This window comes from Pelmatolapia mariae, linkage group LG17, assembly GCF_036321145.2.
Source record: "Pelmatolapia mariae isolate MD_Pm_ZW linkage group LG17, Pm_UMD_F_2, whole genome shotgun sequence".
Taxonomy (NCBI): Eukaryota; Metazoa; Chordata; class Actinopteri; order Cichliformes; family Cichlidae; genus Pelmatolapia; species Pelmatolapia mariae.
The window spans coordinates 14497846-14520938 of record NC_086242.1 but is presented as its reverse complement, the minus strand read 5'-3'; the positions used below and the strand labels follow the sequence as shown (position 1 = coordinate 14520938).

Genomic DNA, 23093 nt, shown 5'->3' with positions numbered 1-23093 from the left:
AAGCACTGACAAACAAGTCGCTTTCCTTGGATTATTTTTCTTTATGTAGAGGAAAGATGGAGCTACTTGGCTTAGCCATGAGCTTTATTTTACCACTATGTGCTGCTTTGAGGCTGAATTTTATCTGATATACCTGTTTGTGTGTGTGTGTGTGTACACACACTTTGACGCTAGTCTGCTTGTGCTTTTGTTACGCCAGACTAAGAATCATACGGCAATACACACACAGCTATGACCTCACACTGTTTCACTCTACAGTACAGCAGTTAGGGGGTTTTGTTGTGCACAAACCAATTCATCAAACAACTTTTTCATTCATTCTGTCCGAGAATTGCATGACACAGTTGTCTCGCATGTGGTCATTGGCCTTCTTGGCCTGGTGCTTTTATGTCAAAGTTGACCTGCCAGTGATTGACCTTGAGTCTTTTGATAAGTGGGTCTATTTGTCAATGACAACCTTTATTCCAGATGATGCTAAACCTGCAGCCACTACCCCATCCCCAACACCTCAACCAGGTTGGTACCAATAACAGATCTTTTCAAGTTCCTTATGGTTGCCATAAAGCAATCGAATTAATCATAATAAGTGCTCCCAAAATATTTCAAGCACTTTAGCAAGATGGTTGAAGGAATAGCAGTGTTAGGTAGAAAATTGTGGAGTTTAATTATTGCTCCTGTACTGGAAGGAATTTAAGAACTACAAAGTGAAATAATAAAATCTTCCTACAGTGGTGGTCAGGAGTTTACATACACTCATCATGGGCATGAATATCTTGGTAATTTTGGAATTTTAATGTTTTGATTTTTTTTCTAGGGTGGAATCTTTAATGACTTTAAAAAAAAAACAATAATTAGTTACAAGAGGTTGAATTTAATTTTGATTTGATTGTATCCACACAGGGTTAAAAAAAACAAAACAAAAAAAGCTAAAATATATACATATGTCCCCTTCTGGCTTAATTCAATTTGGATATTTGACTACTTTTCTTGGCAGAATTGCTAATTGATTGTTTTTAAGCATAGTTCACAAACCTTTAATAGGGTTGAGGTTGGGGCTTTGGGAAGGCCTTTCCAGAAGCTTATAGCTAGCTAACTTTATCCATTTCAAAACCAGTTTTTATGTGTGTTTGAGATTATTGCCCCATTTCAATAGCCAATTGTGATCAAGTGAAGTGAAGTTGAAGAATTTGAAGGTAGTCTTTCTTCATTATTCCACTGACATTTTGCAATATATGAGTACGACTGGCAGCACCAAAGCATGATGCTACCACCACCATGCTTGAAAGGTTGCACAGTATGCTTAGGTTTGAAAGCTTCTCATTTACTCTGTCAAACATACCCCTTGTTATTGTGGCCAAGTAGCTCAATCAGCTACTTGTACTTATGTACAATAGCTTGAAATGGTGATCTTGGAATCTGCAGTTGTTTATGATCCCAACTTGAGTTGTGGCTCTGCAATTGACCCCATGTGTACTATAGAAATTCACAAATGAATTCAAACTTGTGCACCCTGTTCTTCTCTTTTTAATTCAACAAAGATGTATGCTGTATAATCATCCCACCCCTGAAAAAAATGTTCAAAGAAATCATTAAATATCCTAAATTACCAGGATGTTCTTGCCTATAATGGGTGTTTGACCAAAACTGGTGTCTAATGTGCTTTACAGCTTTATAAGTATACATGTTTTTAAGTCTGGTTTAGGCATTGACAAAAGTACCCTTTACAATCTAAATGATGTAAATATTTAATACTGATGTGTCACATCTGTAAACTTCAGATGTATGTCTATGCTTGTTGACATACATGTAGAAAATGTGTGATTTCTACTTGCAAACTTGCACTGCATAATTTCTACCTGCACTTCAACCTTTATTTCTCTAAGATAACTAAAGATGGATGTGGTAATGATATTTTATATGCATTTATCATGCAAAATATACACCAAATAAATCACTGTATGATTATTTTGTACACGTATTGTAATACAAATGTGCATGCCACTTATGCCTTCAAGTGTTAATTCAGCTGTCATAATTATATCACATATACAGATGTGTATAGGCTACTGGGGGGGGGGGGTGTTGTTTCTTCATTTTTCTTTATTATGCTTTCAGTTAGTTATGATCCTGATATCAGTTTTATTTATGTGAATATATGATTTGGGTTAAAAGGAGCTGTGCAAACACTCAACCTGCGATTTCTGCAATACTAAAAAAGCATATTTAGTATTTCTATGTCAAATGAATGAGATAAATTTCCCCGGGCAGTAAGTCATCTCTGTTAACAACATATTAGTTATAAAAGGTGCAATCAAAAAGTTCTACGCCTAATGAGCAAAATTTTAAAATTGCTGCTTTTCCCTTTTATTTTCCTCGACACCTCTTCCAGTGCTCCTGCTTCACTTTATTGCGAAAAGTATTTGTTCTTTTTCCTTCACAAGCATATGAACTTGAGTGAGATCCAATTCTTAATCCATAGGGTTTAATATATATTATATATACATTTGGTTTAGGAGTGTGTTTATGGAAATTTCTGAAGTGCATTTGTGCGCTTACACCACTGCATCTGACGCTTTACGCTGCACTTTTTGATGAACGGCTTTCATGCAGCTGCTCGCCATGGAAACCCATCTCATTAAGCTCTCTAGGCACTCATCATGACCTAATCTGAAGGCCACATTAAGTTAGGAGATCTGTAGCAACTGGCTCTGCAGAGAGTTGGCGACCTACCACTAACAGTTGACTGTGATATATTTAGTAGTGAGGAAATTTCACAACTGGGCTTGTTGGACAGGTGGCATCCTATCATGGTACCATGCTGGAATTCACTGAGCTCCTGAGAGCTTACATGTTTGTAGAAGTAGTCTGCATGCCTAGGTGCTTGATTTTAAAGCCATGTGGCCATAAAAGTGATTGGAACACCTGAATTCAATGACTTGGATAGGTGAGGAAATGCTTTTGGCAATATAGTGTATGTTTGGAGTTTGTTTTTGCTGGAAGAAGAAGGACACTAATGCAAATTACATCATGTTATGTAATTTGAAACATTACATCCATGTATTCTTTTTTGAAGCTTTTGTTTTCTGTGTCAGTATTAGCGTTGGTCAGTTGGTTTGGTACATTTTGGTTAACTTCTTTGAATGTCCAACCCACACTGTTGTAGCCACAATAATCATCAAACCACAGGCAGTAGTTATATTTATAGTGATTAATTTCGATTATAACTCTGTTTTTTTTCCACAGAGGATGCCAGTTCAACCAAGAAACTCTCAGTTGAGCTGCCTAGTAAGATCCCACCATTTTAGATCTTTGACCAAGTAGCTTATTTTAAATCAGAATGATTCAGTGTGGAAAACATGTTGGAGACATGTTTATCTCTAGGTATTTTGTGTGTTTAGAAGTTAGCCTTTTAGCAGAAGAAAGTCAAGATATTCAAAACTCCCTTGCTAACGTAACTTTCAAACAGCGTTCACAATATAGTTTGAAACAAAAAAACAAAAAGAAGCACTCCACACATATTCTTTAAACTCTGACCTTTCAGAATTCCTCACTGCTTGCATACCTTTAACTGCTTGTCATCGTTTTCTGAGTGTGTGCTTGCTTCAGTGGACTTTACAGTACTATTTCTTACAATATGCTGTAAATTTCTCTCTGTCTTTGTTTAGATGATAGCGTCCCTGTGCCAGCCATGGGGAGAAAGGACTCAGGTAATAAAGCGGTAGCCCTTACACTTCAAGAGAAACTTTGTTCGGTTTCATTTGTTTCAAGAATATTGCGCGAAACGTGAAAAAGATTGTTTTATTGAAGTCTCCCCAACTCTTTGTGTCTTCCATAACCATAAAGGACATGAAGTGGGCTTCAGAGAAAAAAATCTTTTTCTTTTTCATTTAAAAGATTTAAAATGATCAGAGAAAGGCTAACAAGATTTTGTCCATGGTGAAGTTTTGTAAAGTATTAACACAGTGCCCAACAGAGGTGAATCACAATCATATGACAACAGCATTATCTTCATTCATACCTCCAGGATCCAAAGAAGACTGCAGTATCCAGACAATTAAGAATTTCTAAACCCAGTTTTTCTTTAATAATAATAATGATGATAATAAAAAGTTAGGTGCTGCTTGTTCTATTTGCATATCTTTCATGCTTTCCATGTTGCAAGCTGAGATCCTGCTGCTGTATGAGGTGTGAGTGCTGGAAGTGATGTGTGTCTGTTAGTCTTTCTGTCTGTCTTTGTACCTCTGGACTGGTAAAAGTAAAAATTTCAGATGAGAAGTAAAAGGTGGGTGCTAAGACTCCTTACTGTACTATTTGTAGCCTGTGGCGGAGGAGAGCTGTGTTTCACGTAGGTGATTTTTTTTTTCCTCACTGACCAGTGTGGTCTCTGGGAGAGGGTCAGGCACCAGACGAACTGGAAAAGCCCGTTGACAACCCACCGCTCTCCACCCTGCTGATCGAGAGACCCCAGAGTGGTGCTGTCACTGTGGGTGAGTAATAGAATGAAGAAGAAAGAAGATCTGAGGAGGGACTTCAAAGGGAAACCTGCAAAAAAGGAAAATTGTATCCACCTGACAGATTGCAGTAGGAATAGGATTTAGAAGAGCCAAGAAATCTTTCTTTATTTCAGCCTTATTTCAGATCACTGCTGGTGATGCTAACTTTGACTTATAATGTTAAATGCTTGTGCTGGATAAGCATAAGTAGAGACACCACTAAGCTGGAAATGTTCTTATCCCTCAGTTGCTCAGGCCTGAAACTGGTTGCAACTTCCGGTCTCACATGAAAAATTTATATGCTCCAACTGTATGGCGAGTGGTTGCTGGGTGAAACTGGCTGCAAAGAGGATGGTGCACCAAAAATGTCCTTGTGATTGCTTTGGTGACTGCTAGCAGATTGCAGCAGTGAATTGCCATTTTCATGGAAAACGCACACGCCCAGCAACCAGAGCTCCCGACAGAGAGTGACAAATATGTTAATTGATTTTTAGTTTATCATTTTAGTGTTACACCAATAGTCCCAGTACACATTTGTTTTAATCAATGTAGATGTTTAAAAATGCTGTATACACCAATTAACAATAGCTTGCCTTCATTTAAGCTTTCCTTTAAAAATGCATCCATTAATGAAAAAAAATGTACTCACACACAGAGATCACTGCAACACATCAACTTCAACAGTTAGATGAAAGAAGACTTTTTTCTAAAAGAAGCAAAAATATGCTGTCTACTTTCCACTGCGACACTGATATCTAAGTTAAAACAGTCTCTGCATCTGTATTTGTATACAATATATGAATGCATGCTCTTTTTTTTATGTTAATCTTCACTGGTACCCAATTACACTTTCTCTTTAATCATATCGAATTTTTCTGTCCAAAGGTGGTGACATCACCTTTGTTGCCAAAGTGGAGGCCAAAGATCTTCTGCGCAAACCAACTATCAAGTGGTTTAAAGGGAAATGGATGGATCTGGCCAGCAAGACAGGAAAACATCTACAGCTAAAAGAGACCTTTGACCGACTCACAAAGGTACCCATGCACCCTCACCTTCTTTAGAAGGTGTGTAAGCAAATCTTGTGATAACGTTACTCTTATACAAACTTTTATCAGGTCCACACATTTGAGATGCACATCATCAAGGCCAAAGATAACTATGCTGGGAACTACAGGTGCGAGGTCAACTACAAGGACAAGTTTGATAGCTGTTCCTTTGACTTGGAAGTTAAAGGTTTGTCACATTGTTAAAATACTTTAGAACAAAAAAAAATCCGCCACAAACATAAAAATTGCATACTATGTGCTGATACTGTTTTACAGAAGCTGAAACGGGCTCACAGAATATTGACATTCGATCCGCTTTCAAGAGAAGGTAATAAAAAGACCTTTATGAATGAGTCAGCAGGAACCCTTATGGAATTTGACAGAATTTCTATGTTTTCTTTTCAAAACAAGGCATTTTTCTATTATAGGATCTCTAATATTCTATATATACTAATAAAGACACCTGAAAAAATGAAGATAAGAAAAAGTGTCATCCATTTAGGCACACTGAACACCTCTCCATCAAGTAATGTCTCTGTATGAGATGTAAGCGTGACAAGATGGTTGTAATAATGTCATTTACCTTTCTGCAAGGTAATTACAAATCAACCAGCTCACTCACTGTGTAATTAAAGGCCAACTCTTGCACATTGATTTTTCCTCCAAACAATGTGACTGGAAAGCAACTCAAAGCATCCCTGTTGCATTGCAGAATCACAATGTTGTACTTCAACATTATGGCAATGTTGCCTGGGACAGCTCTGGATGTGTTTTACACAAATCACCTTGTTTCAAGCTTTTATCTGGGAAAAGACACAAAAAGGTCTCTGTGTAAGCACCAATCGTGAGTTAGCTTGGAGCTAATGTATCGATTGAGATCAGAGCTTTTGCTTTGTGATGCTCTTTTACCGTTGTTTTTAGTGCTTCTAGCTTTTTTTTTTTAGCTCTGATTAAATCTCTATTAATCTCTCCTTGTTAACAACAGCAGTGAAGGACAAGAAGATGCAGGAGAGCTTGACTTTAGTGGTCTTCTAAAACATAGGTGAGAGTCACATCCTAATCCTGAGTGGATTTTGTTCTTTTTAGTATTTTTAAGCCCCTTTTCTGGATCTACTTCTTTTCTCTCCTTCTTTCACATCATTTGTAAATTTAAGTTGTACACAGTTACTGTATGAGTGGAAAGCACATTTCTTCAGATCATCAAAGACGCTATAACAGGGGTTTTCAAAGTCTGCGGGCCCCTCTCCAAGACAAATTTAGCTGTGCCCACTTTTCATCTTCATACTAAAACAATGAAATATTTTCAATATTGTATAAAATATAATAAAAGATGGGCATAGCCACTGTCAGTTTAGCATCATGAACCTTGCAGTCTTGCTTTTTGCACCTAAAAATTATCATATTTGGTCGGAAAGATTAGCTTAGTTAGCTAAGTTATTAACTAACAGTAGCAAGTTTATTCACCAAAGTGTGTCTGTAGATTGTATGGATGCTAATCAACATACAAACAAATTAATTAAGAATTTAACTAAAAGAACTGAAGCATATCTTTTTATTTTATTAACACAGTTAGTAAGATTTAACCAGTGAGCAAAATGTTTCTTTATCAGTAAATTGCAGTAAAATGCTTAAAATGCAAACATATTTAAATGGATGAGATAGCTACATAGAGTCCTTTAAAAAAGGCCACAAAGACCACAAATATTTTAAAATTCTTTCAAAAACTTCTTTTAAAATTTTAAATTATGGGGGGGGTTTTTTCAGACAGATAACAAACTTTTAACTAGGAATTTATGTTTTTCTACCCAAATTTGAGCTGGACTTCAGAAATTAATGTTCAAAATTAATTTTATGTTCAGAAATGCAAGTAAATTTAACTGTACTTTGGCATCTTAATGACAAATAATATAGTGTTTTAATATATATTTATTTGCTTATTGCCTTATATATAAAACTGTACATTTGGAAAATAATGGATACAAACAATATTCATATATCAGTATTAAAAATATTTCAAATTAAGAGTTTGCATATATTAGTGGATTGACCATTACAGACCCATAACAAATGCATATGGTAAATACCAATACCGTCACATAAACCTTGTGCTGGATGGTGGTCTAATAAGTTTGTTAAGCACCGTAAATCAATAAATGGGAGGTGTTTCTCCTACATTGGACATTTTAAAATTTACTATCAGACCTTTCTTATATCTCTCTGAAAAAGTAAAGCATGCTATTGGAGTTAACTTTCCAGATTTACAGAACAAATTGCCTTTCAAAACAAGAGCTTTTAATCCATTAAAATGTCTTTTTCATTATTATTATTATTTAGTTATCTTACTTTAGTTATCTATTATCTTGGTCATCAAAAACCAACGTAGATGTTTAGTCGACATTAGAGAATGGTTTACAGAGGTTCTCACAGAGCACTGCATACACAAAAGTTTGGTCACTTGTACCCAAGCATATGTGGAAACTATAACACAGTAATTTAGTCACAGTAACCTGGTGCCAAAGTGCACCTCCTCCAGTGGGAGGTGTGCCTTACAGCTTGAAAACCTCTGTGCAATAGCAAAACTACTCCAGTGGTTCAAAATAAACACCATGATGCATATTTGAAATACATTGCAGCGTGTGAGTACAAGACCTAGTCAGTGACACTGCTCACTGACAAAATTATATATTTATTTTGGGCTTGTCTCTTCTTCTCCCCTATACATTCAGAAATCAGAGGTTAGTAGAACGAAAACCATAGGTATTAAAATGATTAGACCTTACTGCGGGTGAGTACTGTAATCCTGTAGAGTCCCCAGCATGACACGTAGCTCTAGATATTGGACGAGCAAGAGTGTTGGCCTCCTGTAGTACGGTAACACTTCATTTGAAGGCAACATTCCTAAATGCCCCAACAGCACTCAGCAATGATGGAAATGGGTCTTGCAGCATTGACACTGAGGTGACTTGTCTTCGTCAAGCTGTGACATCAAGTCGCATCTTTATGAGGCAAAGAGCGCCATTTTGGATCATTAATGAAGTGCAAGTGGGCCATGGAGAAATGATGCTGTAAAATAGTGTTATCACTACATTGTCATTTATTTCAGTCTAGAAATATAAGGCAAGTACCACCATGTTTATTTCAGCGTCTTCATAATTGCTTGAAAATAAACGAATGAGAAACACATGTAGAGAATATGATAGTATTTTACTCAATTCAGCCCCAAGCTTTCAGACATTTGGGAAAAATGTCAATGAAAGACAAGGTTGATTGAATGTTCACTATTTAAAACTAATGAATACACTCATGTCCAGGACGACATGTTTATTAACCTTAATCCCATAACTCTAACACTCCTTCTGCCATCATCTAACATTGTCGGAGCATCTGTGATGTGATCAAACCAACCGACCAGCAAACAAAGGGATGGGCCATGTCAAGAGCTATATGACAATCTTTGTTGCAGGTTTCCCTTAAATGCATGCATCCTTCATATAGACAAATCGCACAAAGCTGTTAAGCATTCAATGAGCTAGCATCTCTCAAAGAAAAAAAAACCCTTCTACCTGATTGATCTATAACTGTTCTTGTGTTTTAACCCTGATAAAAAGAACTCCCCTTACTCTTTAAAGAAGCCTCCTCTTTAATCCTTATTTAATTGTTCATCTTCATCCTTCAAAGCATGCTATAAACTATGAAAGCAAGTTAGAAAGTCTTATTATTTTTTTATTTGCATTTTATTCAAGACAGTTAAAACTTTTGGGGGCAAGCTGGCTCGCAACAAGGAGCTCTTTTCAGTCTTAGCTAGCTTAGGTATAAAATAATGTACCTGAATATTAATGTAATTAACTGACAACTACACTATGTAAATATCCTTTTTTTGCACCATGAAACAACCCTCAGTCATTAAAATTAGTGATCTAATGATGATTTAATGACTGCAGAAAATTACTAGAGACGCAGAAACAAATAACACTGTTTCATCCAGGAACGATTCAACCAAATCCCTTTGCAGGAGAAAGTGTGCATCGACAAAAGGCTTTTTGATGATATAATATAAAAGACGATGGAGTCCCGTCCAGCTGAGCTACAATCCTGTTTAGCCTTTTGTCTGCAGATGCAGACAGTAGAAAGAAAAAAGTCTCTGCATTAAATTGCTCACAACTAGGTTTGTGGGTTTCTGTGTCACAATTGCTATAAACAGATGTTGTACAGTTTTTAGTGGTTTGAGAACTATATTCAAAAGAAAGCAGACATCACCATTGCTCCTACCCCCCAAACTGGCCAAATAAAACAATACATAGATGAAAAAAATGAAAACAAATATATAAGTTAGTATAACTACTAAAACAAGAGAAAGAGACGTGCAACAGAGGCCCCCAGCTAGGCTCAAGCCAGGAGTGTTGGAACTACTGGTCTGTGTCCCAGCTCTTAAGGCAGGCCACCCTGATATTAGGATTATTATTATGATCCAGATAGTTATCTGTAGTTGTAGCTGTAGTTATCTGTGATCTGTATTTGTGTTTCAAGGTTCTCTCTTGAATAATTCTAAAATGGTTAGACACGTGAAAAACACACAGACGCAGTTAACCTTCCACAAGTTAAAGAGCACCTCTGTGTTTTGTATTAACTGCGCTGCTACCCTGTTAACAAGTAACTTCAGAGCCGATGTGAGCACACAACTAGACAGCTCACCACGCCCATCCCTTTGTGTGACATGTCCTGAAGAATGCTCTGCAGAGAAATACTGTAGCATGCTTAAACCAGAAACAGGAGGAAAACTTCACAGTGACTGCTATATTTAATTAAATCTCCTGACTACATCAGTATGAGGTCATTGAGTGATTCCTCAGGACACGTTGCAAACACCAGCCAATAAATCCTGCCCTCACATCGTTCCTTCATATTCGGCACCGCTAGGGAGCACAAACAGCAGGATGACACTCCAGAGGTGGATGTGTGGGAGATCCTGAAGAACGCCCGGCCAGATCAGTATGAAAAGATTGCCTTTATGTACGGCATCACAGACCTGAGGGGTCTGCTGAAGAGGCTGAAAAAGATGCCTAAAGAGGAGAAGAAGCTGGAAGGTAGATAAATCAGTGCTCAGCCGATGCATATTAATATTTATCTCTTTTCAGACAATAAGGTCTTTGTGGTGTTTTTTTTTTTGTTGTTGTTTTTTTTTATCCTGCTGTGACTTTAGTTTTGTCTTTTCAAAGCTTTTGCAAAGAAGCTGGACCCTGCATATCAGGTGGATAAAGGTGGAAAGATCCGCTTAGTGGTGGACCTGGCTGACCCCACAGTTGAACTGAAGTGGTACAAGAATGGACAGGAAATCAGGCCCTCGCCCAAGTATGTAACGACCTTTTCCCTTATTGATCAGTTCTTTGTCTTCTTGGGTTCAGCACTGCGCAAATAAAATGCATTTTATGTATTAAGAAATGCACTTTATTTGTGACGATTCCTTCCTTTACCAGTCCTCTGGTAAATGTTTTCATTCTGTCACCAGCCTAAAGCACAATGGTTCACATGTTTCATTGCACATTACTCCACACAAACACTGGTACAAATACCCCCAAAAGAAACACATCAACATTCAACAGTGGCATAGTAAGACGTCTTGAAATATAACAATGCAACATATCTGCATCCAGTTTAGTCCACTGCACTGTGAACCATTGCCAGCTGACCTCCAGCACACTGTAACAGTCTCAACTCTAATGTGGCTCGAATATCAAACAAACATTTTAGAATTTTTAAGAATTCAGAGCTACATTTGGGTGTACATGTAGAGTATGATTTCATATGCTGTCTGTAATTGCCATTAATTGCTGTATGTGTCCTCCTCTATACAGGAAAAAGGTGGTACCTCCTTCACAGGTCTTTAACAAAGTCTGGCTTTGGAACAGTTTTAATAGATACTGGATCACAAAGTATTACCAAAAATCATCTTTTTCGACAAGATTCTTCGTATTAAGGCTGAATACATTTGTTTTTCCATCTATAATGTTTTTGAGAGGATAGAGGGGTTTTTTCAGCTTCCTCCAGTGCACAAAAATGTGTTTGTACTGGTTTCATTCTTTTAACAGGCTATATCATATAACGTATCTTGCAACAGTGCTTTAACAGCAGAGTCAGAGCAATGTTTTTGCAACACTAGATATTTTTGTTTGATTTCAAAGGACAGTAAAGAGACAGAAGAAGAGGCTGAATTTTGCTTTTATTTCATGTTATCAGCCTGCAAATGGCATGTAAATGGATAAAGACATGCATATTTTTATTCAAAAGACAAGGCCTCTTGAGATTTTAGATTCTTTATAGATATACATATTAGGGGTGCAACGATACTCGTATCGATATTGAACCGTTCGATACAGTGCTTTCGGTTCGGTACGCATGTGTATCGATCAATACAAGATTTTTAATTTATTTTATCAACTTTTCTTCTGACGATGCTGTCTGTGTTGAGAGCTCAGTGGATCTGCGTTCGACTACTCCGCCTAGGCTGCACTGTCGAGCGCAGATCTACTGAGCACAGCGCAAGCTAGCAAGACAGAAGCTTAGCTCGTTGCAACATGGTAAATTGAACCTCCCCCACCCTCATTCAGATCTGGCCTTTGGAACTATTTTGGTCTTCATGTGAAGTATGACCCTGAAGGTAAGCGCATCATGGACAAAAGTAAAACAGTATGTCGGATGTGCCACGCAGTGTTCAATTACATGGGTGGGAACTACTGCGTTAGTGCAGTTTGCTCGTTAACGTGTTGACGCTGTCCAGCCCCACGCACGGGGCGATCCGCGGTAGCTCGTTAACGGAGATTTGCCGTGTTGTGGCGTTAACGTCATTTCAGATTAACGCTGACAGCACTAGTGGGAACACAATGAATATGACTGCACATTTACTCCGACATCATCCTAGTGCAAAGACAAGTGGAAGCAGACAAAAACAACAAGCACGCATGCTACAGACTTTACCCGAGTCATTTAGACAGCCGTTAGCACGTGATTCTCCTTATGGGGACCTGATATGTTTAATATGCTGCTGAGAATATACCCCAGAAGAAGCGTATAGTATAGCTTTTATTTTGGAAAGAGCCATTTCTCTGTAATAAACTCTCTTTTCCAAAGATGAGGGATTTCTCCATCAGATATTTATTTTTTTATTACTTTGTCATTTCAGCAACATTAAATTTAAAAACTGTACTTTTGAGTTAAAATATATATTTATAATTTTAATAAATGACAAATTAAAAAGGCATGAACATTTTTTTGTATCGAAAAAATATCGAACCGTGACACCAAAGTATTGAACCGAACCGAACCGTGAATTTTGTGTATCGTTGCACCCCTAATAAGCAGTATTACCGGTAAGCTAATTCTGTTCAAAGCCATCCAGCGTTAAAGCCATCTGGGAGGATATTGCTGTTTTCTGGGTTTGGTCTCCAGGTCTCCCTTCTCCAAAGACTTTCTCCCATTTGATCCTCTTTCTTGTGACATTGTTGCTGTACCCCTCCAGGCATGATGTTTCTTTGTGTTTGTTGTTTGTCTGTCATATCATGGTGCTCCTTCCTGTCTACCATAATCACTTGCTCTGCACTTCCTGTGCTCCGGCCCCATTCTGGCTCCACTGGTGACCTTAAGTCAAAGGAAGTAAGTCCATTCATCCACTCTCCCTTCTCCATGGCACAGTTTTGTTGTGAGCTTCACCTTTCTGTATGTATTTTCACTTCTGGCTTTGTGCAGCATTTTTAAAGCATGTTGACTGAAAGATCACCATTAAATTTTGCAGCTACTGTACATTTGATTTTCCTAATAGTGTTTATTTTGAAATCATATACATTACTATTTTGGGACCACTGTATGATGAGCGACCTAATTAACGTTCTTCCTGTTTAGGTATATTTTTGAGCATAAGGGCACACAAAGGATTATGGTCATCAACAACTGCACCGCCAATGATGACGCAGCCTATTCGGTAGTCGCAGGAGATGAGAAATGTAGCACAGAGCTTTTTGTCAAAGGTAACGTGATTAAACTATTGATCTTTTTAAAACAGCCACTAAGAATTGTTGGCTTAAGGAGCCAATCATTTAGTTTTCTTCCCTCTTGTCCAACAGAGTTACCAGTTAAGATAGTTAAAGGTCTTGAGCCTGTGAAGACCACAGTGAACGAGAGGATTGAGCTAGAGTGTGAAGTTTCAGAGGAAGGTGCTCAAGTCAAATGGTAAGACTGAAAATGAAGCATTTAAACATGCTATGACTAACATAATAACACATGAATGCGACTTGTGCTATAAACAAACAAGAAAATCAATAAAAAGTTCAAACTAAAAGCTCCTTAAGGTTTGCTTTGTTACTCAAACTATGTGTATGGTAAAATATGATTTCAACCTAAAAAGTGTTTGTATTACAAAAAATAGACATTTGAAAGAGCTCAGTAATCAGACAAGATATACTGTCTGGCCAAAAAAAAGTCACCGCCTGACTTAACTTAGCTGACATAACTATTATTTTATTAGAAGGCAGGTAGAGATAATTACTGCAGTCATAAATAGGCCTTGGCTAGCAACGTGTTATTTAACCCTAACTAATGCATTGAGTAAGTGGCTCCCTAATGTGGTGGTTTTGCCTAACAAACAAGAGATGCCTGGTTCAGTCCTGGAGGAAGACACAAATCACTCTGGGAGTGTGTCAGGAAGGGCAGCTGATGCAGTGAGTAATTTCCATTTCAGAAGTGTCGGGTTATTGCCCCGCACCAAGAAAAGAAAACTTCTATGGAAATTAATAAATCTACTAAAACTGTGTGAAGAACTGTCCAACCATTATTAAAACCCGGAAGGAATCCTCTCTGTGGAAGGAATGCAGTCATGAAAAAGATATTAAATGATCATGATCAGAGATTATATAAGTGTGCGGTGTAATCCATCAACTGTAGCACTCACAGCTCCTTTTAATTGTGAAAGTAAGAGCATTTCCACTTGCGCGATGTAAAGAGAACTCAGGCTCAGATTGTGAAAGAGTGGTTCAGAGAACACGAGACATAAGACAGACCCTAACCCCACTCAGAATCTTTGGGATGTGCTAAAATCTAATAGCTCCTTCAGAAGTTGCCTCTTTGTCTCATCCAGTGTTTCAGGAAACATCAAGTGATCAAATCTTCACCGTCATGTTTGGCACTTGTAAATTGTTCACTGCTTATTTGTCGGTGTGTGACCATTTCAAATGCTCTTTCAGGTTGAAGAATGGTGTTGAGGTTCCAACAGGGGTGCGATCGAGATATCGAGTTAAGTGTGAGGGAACTAAACACTTTTTGGTGATTGATGACGCCTCACGAGACGATACTGGGACATACTCCATCATGGCCTCTGGTGGCACCTCTGAGGCTCATATACAAGTTGACTGTATGAAGCATCTTCTCTGTATTTAAATTCTTTCTACTGGTTGCATGCTTTCTTAAATAAACAGCTTCTATCCTGGCCTTCCTCTATACTTTATTTAGTGAAACCATTGAAGGTGTACCAGGACCTGCAGGACATGACGGTGTTGCTGGGTCAGCCCATCAAGTTGCACTGTGAGATTTACCCAGGAAATGTCCCAGGCCGCTGGTACAGGAACGGACAGCTGATCCAACCTAGCGATCGCATCAACATCATACACAGAAATAAGTATGACCTTGCTATGGAACTCTATTCAATCAAAGCTGTTTTTATTAAACGTTTGACTCACACATTTCTGTTTTTTCAGAGTCCACCGACTTGAAATTGCAGCCAGCTCCCTTCACGATGCAGGAGATTACACTTTTGTACCTGAGGGGTATTCACAGAGCCTTTCTGCCAAAATCCACATCATTGGTACAAAAACGAAGCTTCACAGGACAAGAGCTTTTTTTCTCCTTTTTATTGTTCTTTATGCTTTCTCTCTTTCTAATGACCTCGTTTGATTTTCTGCAGACCCTCCGAGGGTACTCTTGGACAGCTTGAACTTCCCAGACAACACTGTAACTGTCGTGGCAGGAAATAAACTCCGCTTAGAAATCCCAATCAGTGGAGAACCAGCACCCAGAGTGGTGTGGATGAAGGGTGAAAGGGTGAGGCCCTTTGATTCTGTACTCACCCCACTACCAACACAAAAAACAACAGTGCCTTAGCCCAACTCAAAACTGCTCTGTCTGTAATAACCGTATTGTTTATGCACTTTGAATCATTAAAAATTGGCTATATTACTCATGACTATATTAATTTGTTTCATTCATTATATTCAGATATCATCCTTTTGTTATTTGGTCAGAACTGACACTCTAGTGGACATTTGGCCTGTTAAAAGGAACCTAGGTGTTGTGATACACTATTACTGATGATAACCGGTTTTTGTTTTGTTTTTTAAATTAAAGAATGAAATATATATCTATGGTTATACGCGTGTATGCTGTGCTAGAGCAACACTAGGCAAAACTGCCACTGGACACTGAGGCATGACAAATTATTTTCACCATGTGCAATGAACTTGCAATCTTGTTGTGTTTGAAATGCTTGTAGCCACTTGTAGTCAGCTGGCTTTCTGAAAGTGACATTGGCATGCCAAGATGGTGATAAAATGGCAAAATGATGGAGTCAGTCTGCTATCAGGTTGAGATTAAATGGGGTCAGCTTGGCAATTATATGTAATCCATTTATGGTCATACACGGATTAACAGTGATGAAAAAACTTCAGATCTCTTGCTGTCTGCAGAAATTCACATTAACTATTTACATTCAGAGTTCAGCCAGAACCTCAGAGATCTGAAACAGAAATCCCTCCACAAATAGTGACGTAGTTGCTGCAGGACAGAAATGTAACTGCCAAATGACAGAGGTACTCGATAACATTGCTTTTATATAGGAATACAACCAGAAGGCAGCCAGCTGAGTCAAGTCCGACTGTAATTATTTGGAGACAGGTTGCCTCCCAGAATTGACCTTTGCGAAAGCAGTCACTGCAGCTCTTTGCAATCTGTCACTAAATGTGAAAAAATTCAGTCCAGCCACTGATTTATTTTCTAGCTGCAAGCTAGCACCTTCTTGTGATTGAACTTTTAACGTTTGTTGTAACCTGCTGGTAGCTAGTTAGTACCATGTCAGTGAATATCACATTTAGAGTTATAATGTAAATATTATTTTTTCATTTTTCAAGACTAATTTGTGAACCAAAAAAATCTGTTTTTGTGTCCTCTTATGGTACTCACGAGGTCTTCTGTGTCTTTTGCCTTTAATCTCTTTTACTTCAGGTGATTCTCGAGTCAGGTCACCGCGTCCACGCTGAGACATACAGCGACCATACGAGTCTGACAATTGAGGTCACTGAGCGGGAGGACACAGGAAACTACAAGATAGTTCTGCAGAACGAGGCTGGTGAAGCCACAGCTAGTGTCAAAATCAAGGTTGTTGGTAAGACAGTGCAGCACCTTTCAAACAAAATATAAAATACACAATTCTTAACTTGCTTTTTGAGTCATTTTTGAATCATGTGTTGTCTTCAGACATCCCCGACCCTCCTGAAGCTCCCTTGGTCCCAGTGGTGGGTGGTGATTGGTGTTCTATGACATGGGAACCTCCAAAATACGATGGAGGCTCGCCAATCTTAGGTAAACCTTGCAGCACACTTGTTACCAAGCTTTACATGCATATGTTGGTGTTACATAACAAACTTTCTGGCTGCCCTCTAAAGGCTATTACATTGAGAGAAAAAAGAAGCAGAGCTCCAGATGGATGAGACTGAACTTTGACCTGATCAAGGAGACTACATTTGAACCCAAGAAGATGATTGAAGGAGTGCCGTATGAAGTGCGGATCTTTGCAGTCAACGCCATCGGTGTGTCCAAACCCAGTGAACCTTCCAAAGCCTTTACTCCTCTCGGTGAGTCCCCCAAACATTTCTTAGTACCATAAACCTATGACCTATGATCTGCAAAAATTCTATTTAAGGAAGAATAATACAGTCTTACATAAGGCTTTATTATAATGGGCAAAATTTTAAAGTGGGGTCCTGTGATAGTACGTGTCTGATCTGCCCTTGGTACCCCAGCGACACAGCTGTTCCCCCTCATACCCACTATCCCAAGCATTTTGGCTGTGACCTCCACTGGACACGCAAGAGCTTTAGAGGATATTAAATATGTCTTTATAATGGCTGCCAAATCATCTGTGGATTATTGGTTTAGGAGATCAGGTCTGTCAGAGGGTTCAGCAGGAGTTAAATGTGATTCAGAATACAAGAATAGATAGCAAGAGCAGGGGCTAATGAGATCTGACAGGGAGACTGATGGCATACCAGCTAAAGTGAGAGGCGCCTTGGTCACGTGTTTATGACTTGCCAAAATGGATGTTTTCTCATCTTGTTCACATTCACTGCTTAAACCCAAGTGATGAAAACCTTTATCTCCACACAGCTGTTACCAGTGAACCCACTATGCTGGTTGTGGATGATGTTACTGACACCACTGTGACGGTAAAGTGGCGTCCACCTGAAACCATTGGAGCTGCTGGGCTGGACGGATACTTAGTGGAGTATTGCATAGAAGGAAGTGAGTTAGATTCCACTTGACTAACGAACTACATGATAGTAAGGCCCTACAATTTATTGCACTTTTTTTTTACCTCAATTTTACAAATTGTACAAAAGCAAATGTCATATGTACCTACATACACAAGGGGATAAACTGCAACCAAATGCAGCTGGTATTGTGATTCTAACAGAATCAGAGATTTAGGACCAGACTGATTGCAAAACAGCACAAAAATACTGAATGCAGTATTGTGAGATAGACATACAGAAAATATAAACAAAGAGTAAATCCCAAGTTACTGTGTATGCATACTCGGCCACTTCATTAGATACAATTGTTCCTGCACTAGAATATCTAATCAGCCAATCACATAATTAGATTAGATTAGATTAGATTAGATGAAACTTTATTAATCCCTCGAGTGGGTTCCTGCATGTTACAGGTACAATAAGGGGAATGAGAGTAAGGATATAAGCATAAATACACCATATATACACATATACACATATATAAATACAGAATATACAATATGGATAAATAGGATTGCACATTTGAGTGAGTATATTGCACAGTGATTATTGCACAGTCGAATATAAGAAAAAAAAACCCAAATATTGCAAATATTGCACAGTGTAAAAAAGCACTACAGCTCAGTTGTTCCTGCACTCCCTTGTCCCCCTGGTTCCCCTCCACCTCCCCTCCAGTGAGGAGTTAAACAGTCTGATGGTTTTTAAGTCTGTTGGTTTTTGACTTTGGGAGAAGCAACCTGTCACTGAATAGGAATGTCTGATTGTTTACAACCATGTGCAGAGGATGCCCAGCATTGTTCATAAGGACAGCAATGCAATGCATTTAGGCATGTAGGCATGGTCAATATGACCTGCTGAAGTTCAAACTGAGCATCAAAATGGAGAAGAAAGGTGATTTAAGTAACTTTGAAGGTAGGATGGTTGTTGGTACCTGACTGGCTGGTCTGAGTTTTTCAGAAACTGCTGATCTACTGGGATTTTCCTGCACAATCATCTCTAGGATTCCAAACACCATTATTTAATAGCTTTAGAAGAAACTATACTATTAATATTGTAAAAGTGAAATCTGAAGCCGAAGGATAACAGCTAGTGTTTTTAAATACACAATAAATACATAATAAAGTAATATAAAGTATAATTTACCAGACTTACAATAGTGCACTGGATGCGGCTGAGAAAAAATCAGACCAGCTGTAGCATGTAACCAATCTGTAAAACCAGTTTTATTAAGCACTTCAAGTTTTTAGCTTGTTTCTTCTAACCCACAAAACAGATGCACCAGTCAGACATGAAACCAGTTTAAATTGTATTTTTCACCATGACTGTATTTTTTTTTCCTTACAGCTAATGATTGGGTAATATCCAACAAGGAGCTGACAGAGAAAACCAGGTACACCATCACCGGTCTGAGTCCAGGGTGTAAAATTTTAGTTCGTGTCAAAGCCATCAATGCAGCTGGAGCTAGCGCTCCACGTACCCTGCAGCATGCTATCCTGGTTAAAGAGGTTGTTGGTGAGCTCTTTAAAGTTCATTATATATGTTCTGCTGTAACACTGCAACAAATTAAATTAATACTGACATAAAATATATCATAAAACGTTCCTTTATAACACACATTTTGGTGTAACTGCTCCACAGAACCACCCAAGATCCGCGTCCCACGGCACTTGAAGCAGACTTACACTCGCAAAGTTGGAGAAACAGTCAACCTTGTGGTGCCATTTATGGTAAATATGCCAGTTATACTGATGTTGCACATCTCTTCAAAAGAATACTGAGCTCATGTTGCTATTTGTGTGCAGGGCAAACCCCGACCGAAGGTCACCTGGCTGAAGGATGGCAACCCTATAGAGCCTTCACAAGTTAGCATCCGTAACACAGACTGTGACAGCATCATCTTCATCCGCAAAGCAGAGCGCAGCCACTCTGGGAAGTATGACATGACAGTGCAGGTTGAAAACCATGTGGACACAGCCATACTTGACATACAGATTGTAGGTGAGTGAGCAAAATCACTATAAGATCATATGAAAGATAGAAGTGCTCATTGACATCAGAGTGGAGCTTTATAAGGAATGTCTATATTATGAGATTATATTCCTTTTTCTCCTATTTTTAGATCTACCTGGACCTCCTCAGTGTGTGAATATTGAAGATGTTTGGGGTGGAAATGTAGCTCTGGTCTGGACCCCTCCAAAGGACAATGGGAACGCCCCAATAACAGGCTACACCATTCAAAAAGCAGACAAAAAGACAATGGTAGAAGATAGTCTCATACTGCAAATGAAAACCATTCTAGATATGCTATATCTTCAGCTCACATGCTTTACTCTTTTTAGGAATGGTTCACATGCATTGAGCACTACCATCGCAACTGCATTACCATCACAGAACTGGTAGTTGGGAACGAGTACTTCTTCAGGATCTTCTCTGAGAATATGTGTGGCCTGAGTGAAACCGCCACCCAAACCAAAAAGAGTGCTCTCATCGTCAAAGAAGGTACAGCTGACTGTGTGTTTATGAGAGTGTAGGTGAGAGTAAGATCACAATATTTACTGTGAAAAACCAAATCTTCTAATTTCAGATGGAGGAAAATGCTTCCAAAGCTGAAACTCTGGAAGAAATCACGTTTTACTTACATGCCGATATAAAGTTGTTGTTACTTTTTTGGGGGGTTTTACAGCTCTTATCTGAAAGGTACTGTCAGTGATGTTTTCCACCCTAAAGTGAGCCTGATTCACAGCCTCACTTGTGAAACTCTAAGGGTTCGGTGTATGACTGACAGGCCCTTCAATGGTGTCTCAGTCTCAGCTGATGATAAATAAAAAAAAATACTGTCTTTCCCTCATCACATAGGGAATATCCCACATGATACCGCTCAGAGCCAGTATCATGCACAACCCCATTCCTTTACCCTTACCCCCACAGGCTTGCAGATGAAAACACAAGAGTACAATGACCACGACTTCAAGGAGGCGCCGAAGTTCACACAGCCACTTATCAACACTTTCGCCGTGGCCGGCTACAACACTACTCTTAACTGCAGCGTGCGTGCCAACCCAAGGGTAAGTGGAAGAACTAAAAGTAAAAGTGGTCCTATCAGCAGAGTCCTTTGCTGATGTTTCTGTATCTATGTGCAGCCCAAAGTGATCTGGATGAAGAATAAGATAACCATCATTGACGATCCGCGCTACCGTATGTTTAGCAACCAAGGAGTCTGCACTCTGGAGATCAGGAAGCCCAGTCCCTATGATGGTGGAATGTACACCTGCAAGGCCATCAATGAACTAGGAGAGGCTCAAGTGGACTGCAAACTGGAGGTCAAAGGTCAGTGCGGACCTTGATATGACCCCCGGCCTCCTCCTTGGGTGCCTGTGTTCATCTGAGTCTGGTTTCCCAAATGTTTTTATTGTATTTTTTAATGTTCTTTTAAGATATGTGCTTCTTTAATGCAAACAGAAGCTATTAATGCATTTATGATCACAATCATCACTGAACGTACAGAGGCAGAGAGACTTTGGGAAACCAACTCGACCTGGGTACGCTAGTGTTTGAACTGTGTGTGCAGTTCAGCAAAGGGACGATATAGGCGGTGGACATGTAAGTATCTGTACTGGGTTGCACCAGCTATTCGTAAATTCATGGTAAAGTCTTCATCAAGCTCCTAGCAACTAGTTCCTGGTGATTTACAAAGTTGGGTTGCACAATTAAAACTTATGAAATGTGTTAGACTTGAGCAATGTGTAAGTTGGTCATGCATGGTGTCTGGGAGAGCTCAATGCAGTAAAAGACAAACTACATGGCGATCGTGGCTCAAGAGTTGGCAGTTCGTCTTGTAATCGGAAGGTTGCCGGTTCGAGCCCCAGCTCAGACAGTATCGGTCATTGTGTCCTTGGGCAAGACACTTCATCTACCGCCTACTGGTGATGGCCAGAGGGGCCGATGGCGCGATATGGCAGCCCCGCTTCTGTCAGCCTGCCCCAGGGCAGCTGTGGCTACAACTGTAGCTTGCCTCCACCAGTGAGTGAATGAATAGTGGAATTGTAAAGTGATTTGAGGACCCCAAAAAGCGCTATGTAAATGCAATCCATTATTATTATTATTATTACATGGTTGCAATGCCTGAAAAAGGGAAAACACTTTGGATTCTTACAAGTTTTTTTTAATCTTCTAATGCTTTTATTAGGATCTTTCTTGCTTTCTTATTCATACAGTCAGTTCTTAGGTTTAGTTCCAAATGACCTTAGGTTTATTTAGTCAGTTCCATTTTCTGTTCCCAGTTTGTGTCAGTCTTGTCTCTCTTTATATCTTTCTACTGTATATTCGCCCGTCTTGTCCTCCTGTCTTCCCTTGTGTCATGTTAATCCTATTTCCCTGTTCCATCTGGATGGTAGTTGCTGTTTTAGGGCAGCATGTGGCTCAGGAGGTCATTATTGAGTGAATGACACTTACAGTCAAACACGAAGTTCTTTAAATGCTCATCTAAATAGAAAGGCACCTTATAAGTAGAAAGACACATAGTAATATGAATACCACAGACGGTATAAAAGATGATTGTGACATCACCCACTGGTTTCTTAAGTCCTGTTTTGAAGCCTTGTGTTTTTCAGAGTCACAATCTCGGTGTTTAGAAACCAGATGTGATGAGGTGGGGTGGATCTGACTGTGAAACCACACACGCATTACCTAAAAACTGGTCAGTCACAAGTTTTTTAGCCAATGAGCATAACCTGGATAAACACTGTATGACCAAGACTTACAAACTTGAAATAATTTTTCATTCATTCATTTAATATGATTAAAATGAATCACTGAGACTTAGTGGTTCATTTCAAACGGGAAAGTGTTTTCACAGGTCAAGTTAAAGAGACATTTTCCCATTGACTTTATAAGGACTGGAGGCCGTTTCCCAGCACCTGTTTTCAAACAGTCACAGATTGGTGAAGGTTTCCAAATAGATACTTTCAGCTGCTCCCTTATCCACAAAG

At 39.0% G+C, this 23093-nt stretch overlaps 1 protein-coding gene across 1 annotated transcript in view; it reads left to right on the top strand.

Annotated features, from left to right (window-relative positions):
• mybpc1 (myosin binding protein C1) overlaps positions 1 to 23093 on the top strand; it is a 36425-nt gene that overhangs the window by 10286 nt on the left and 3046 nt on the right. Inside the window, exons 5-32 of the mRNA XM_063460594.1 lie at positions 3244 to 3285; positions 3666 to 3707; positions 4377 to 4487; positions 5379 to 5527; positions 5609 to 5726; positions 5816 to 5867; positions 6525 to 6581; positions 8266 to 8274; positions 10457 to 10623; positions 10756 to 10888; positions 13178 to 13186; positions 13433 to 13557; positions 13654 to 13759; positions 14770 to 14936; positions 15035 to 15200; positions 15280 to 15386; positions 15486 to 15622; positions 16799 to 16958; positions 17051 to 17155; positions 17239 to 17427; positions 17960 to 18094; positions 19450 to 19617; positions 19744 to 19832; positions 19908 to 20103; positions 20225 to 20364; positions 20445 to 20604; positions 21034 to 21170; positions 21246 to 21432. Of these exons, the coding sequence (XP_063316664.1) occupies positions 3244 to 3285; positions 3666 to 3707; positions 4377 to 4487; positions 5379 to 5527; positions 5609 to 5726; positions 5816 to 5867; positions 6525 to 6581; positions 8266 to 8274; positions 10457 to 10623; positions 10756 to 10888; positions 13178 to 13186; positions 13433 to 13557; positions 13654 to 13759; positions 14770 to 14936; positions 15035 to 15200; positions 15280 to 15386; positions 15486 to 15622; positions 16799 to 16958; positions 17051 to 17155; positions 17239 to 17427; positions 17960 to 18094; positions 19450 to 19617; positions 19744 to 19832; positions 19908 to 20103; positions 20225 to 20364; positions 20445 to 20604; positions 21034 to 21170; positions 21246 to 21432 (3363 nt within the window). The remainder of the gene's footprint in view (positions 1 to 3243; positions 3286 to 3665; positions 3708 to 4376; positions 4488 to 5378; positions 5528 to 5608; positions 5727 to 5815; positions 5868 to 6524; positions 6582 to 8265; positions 8275 to 10456; positions 10624 to 10755; positions 10889 to 13177; positions 13187 to 13432; positions 13558 to 13653; positions 13760 to 14769; positions 14937 to 15034; positions 15201 to 15279; positions 15387 to 15485; positions 15623 to 16798; positions 16959 to 17050; positions 17156 to 17238; positions 17428 to 17959; positions 18095 to 19449; positions 19618 to 19743; positions 19833 to 19907; positions 20104 to 20224; positions 20365 to 20444; positions 20605 to 21033; positions 21171 to 21245; positions 21433 to 23093) is intronic.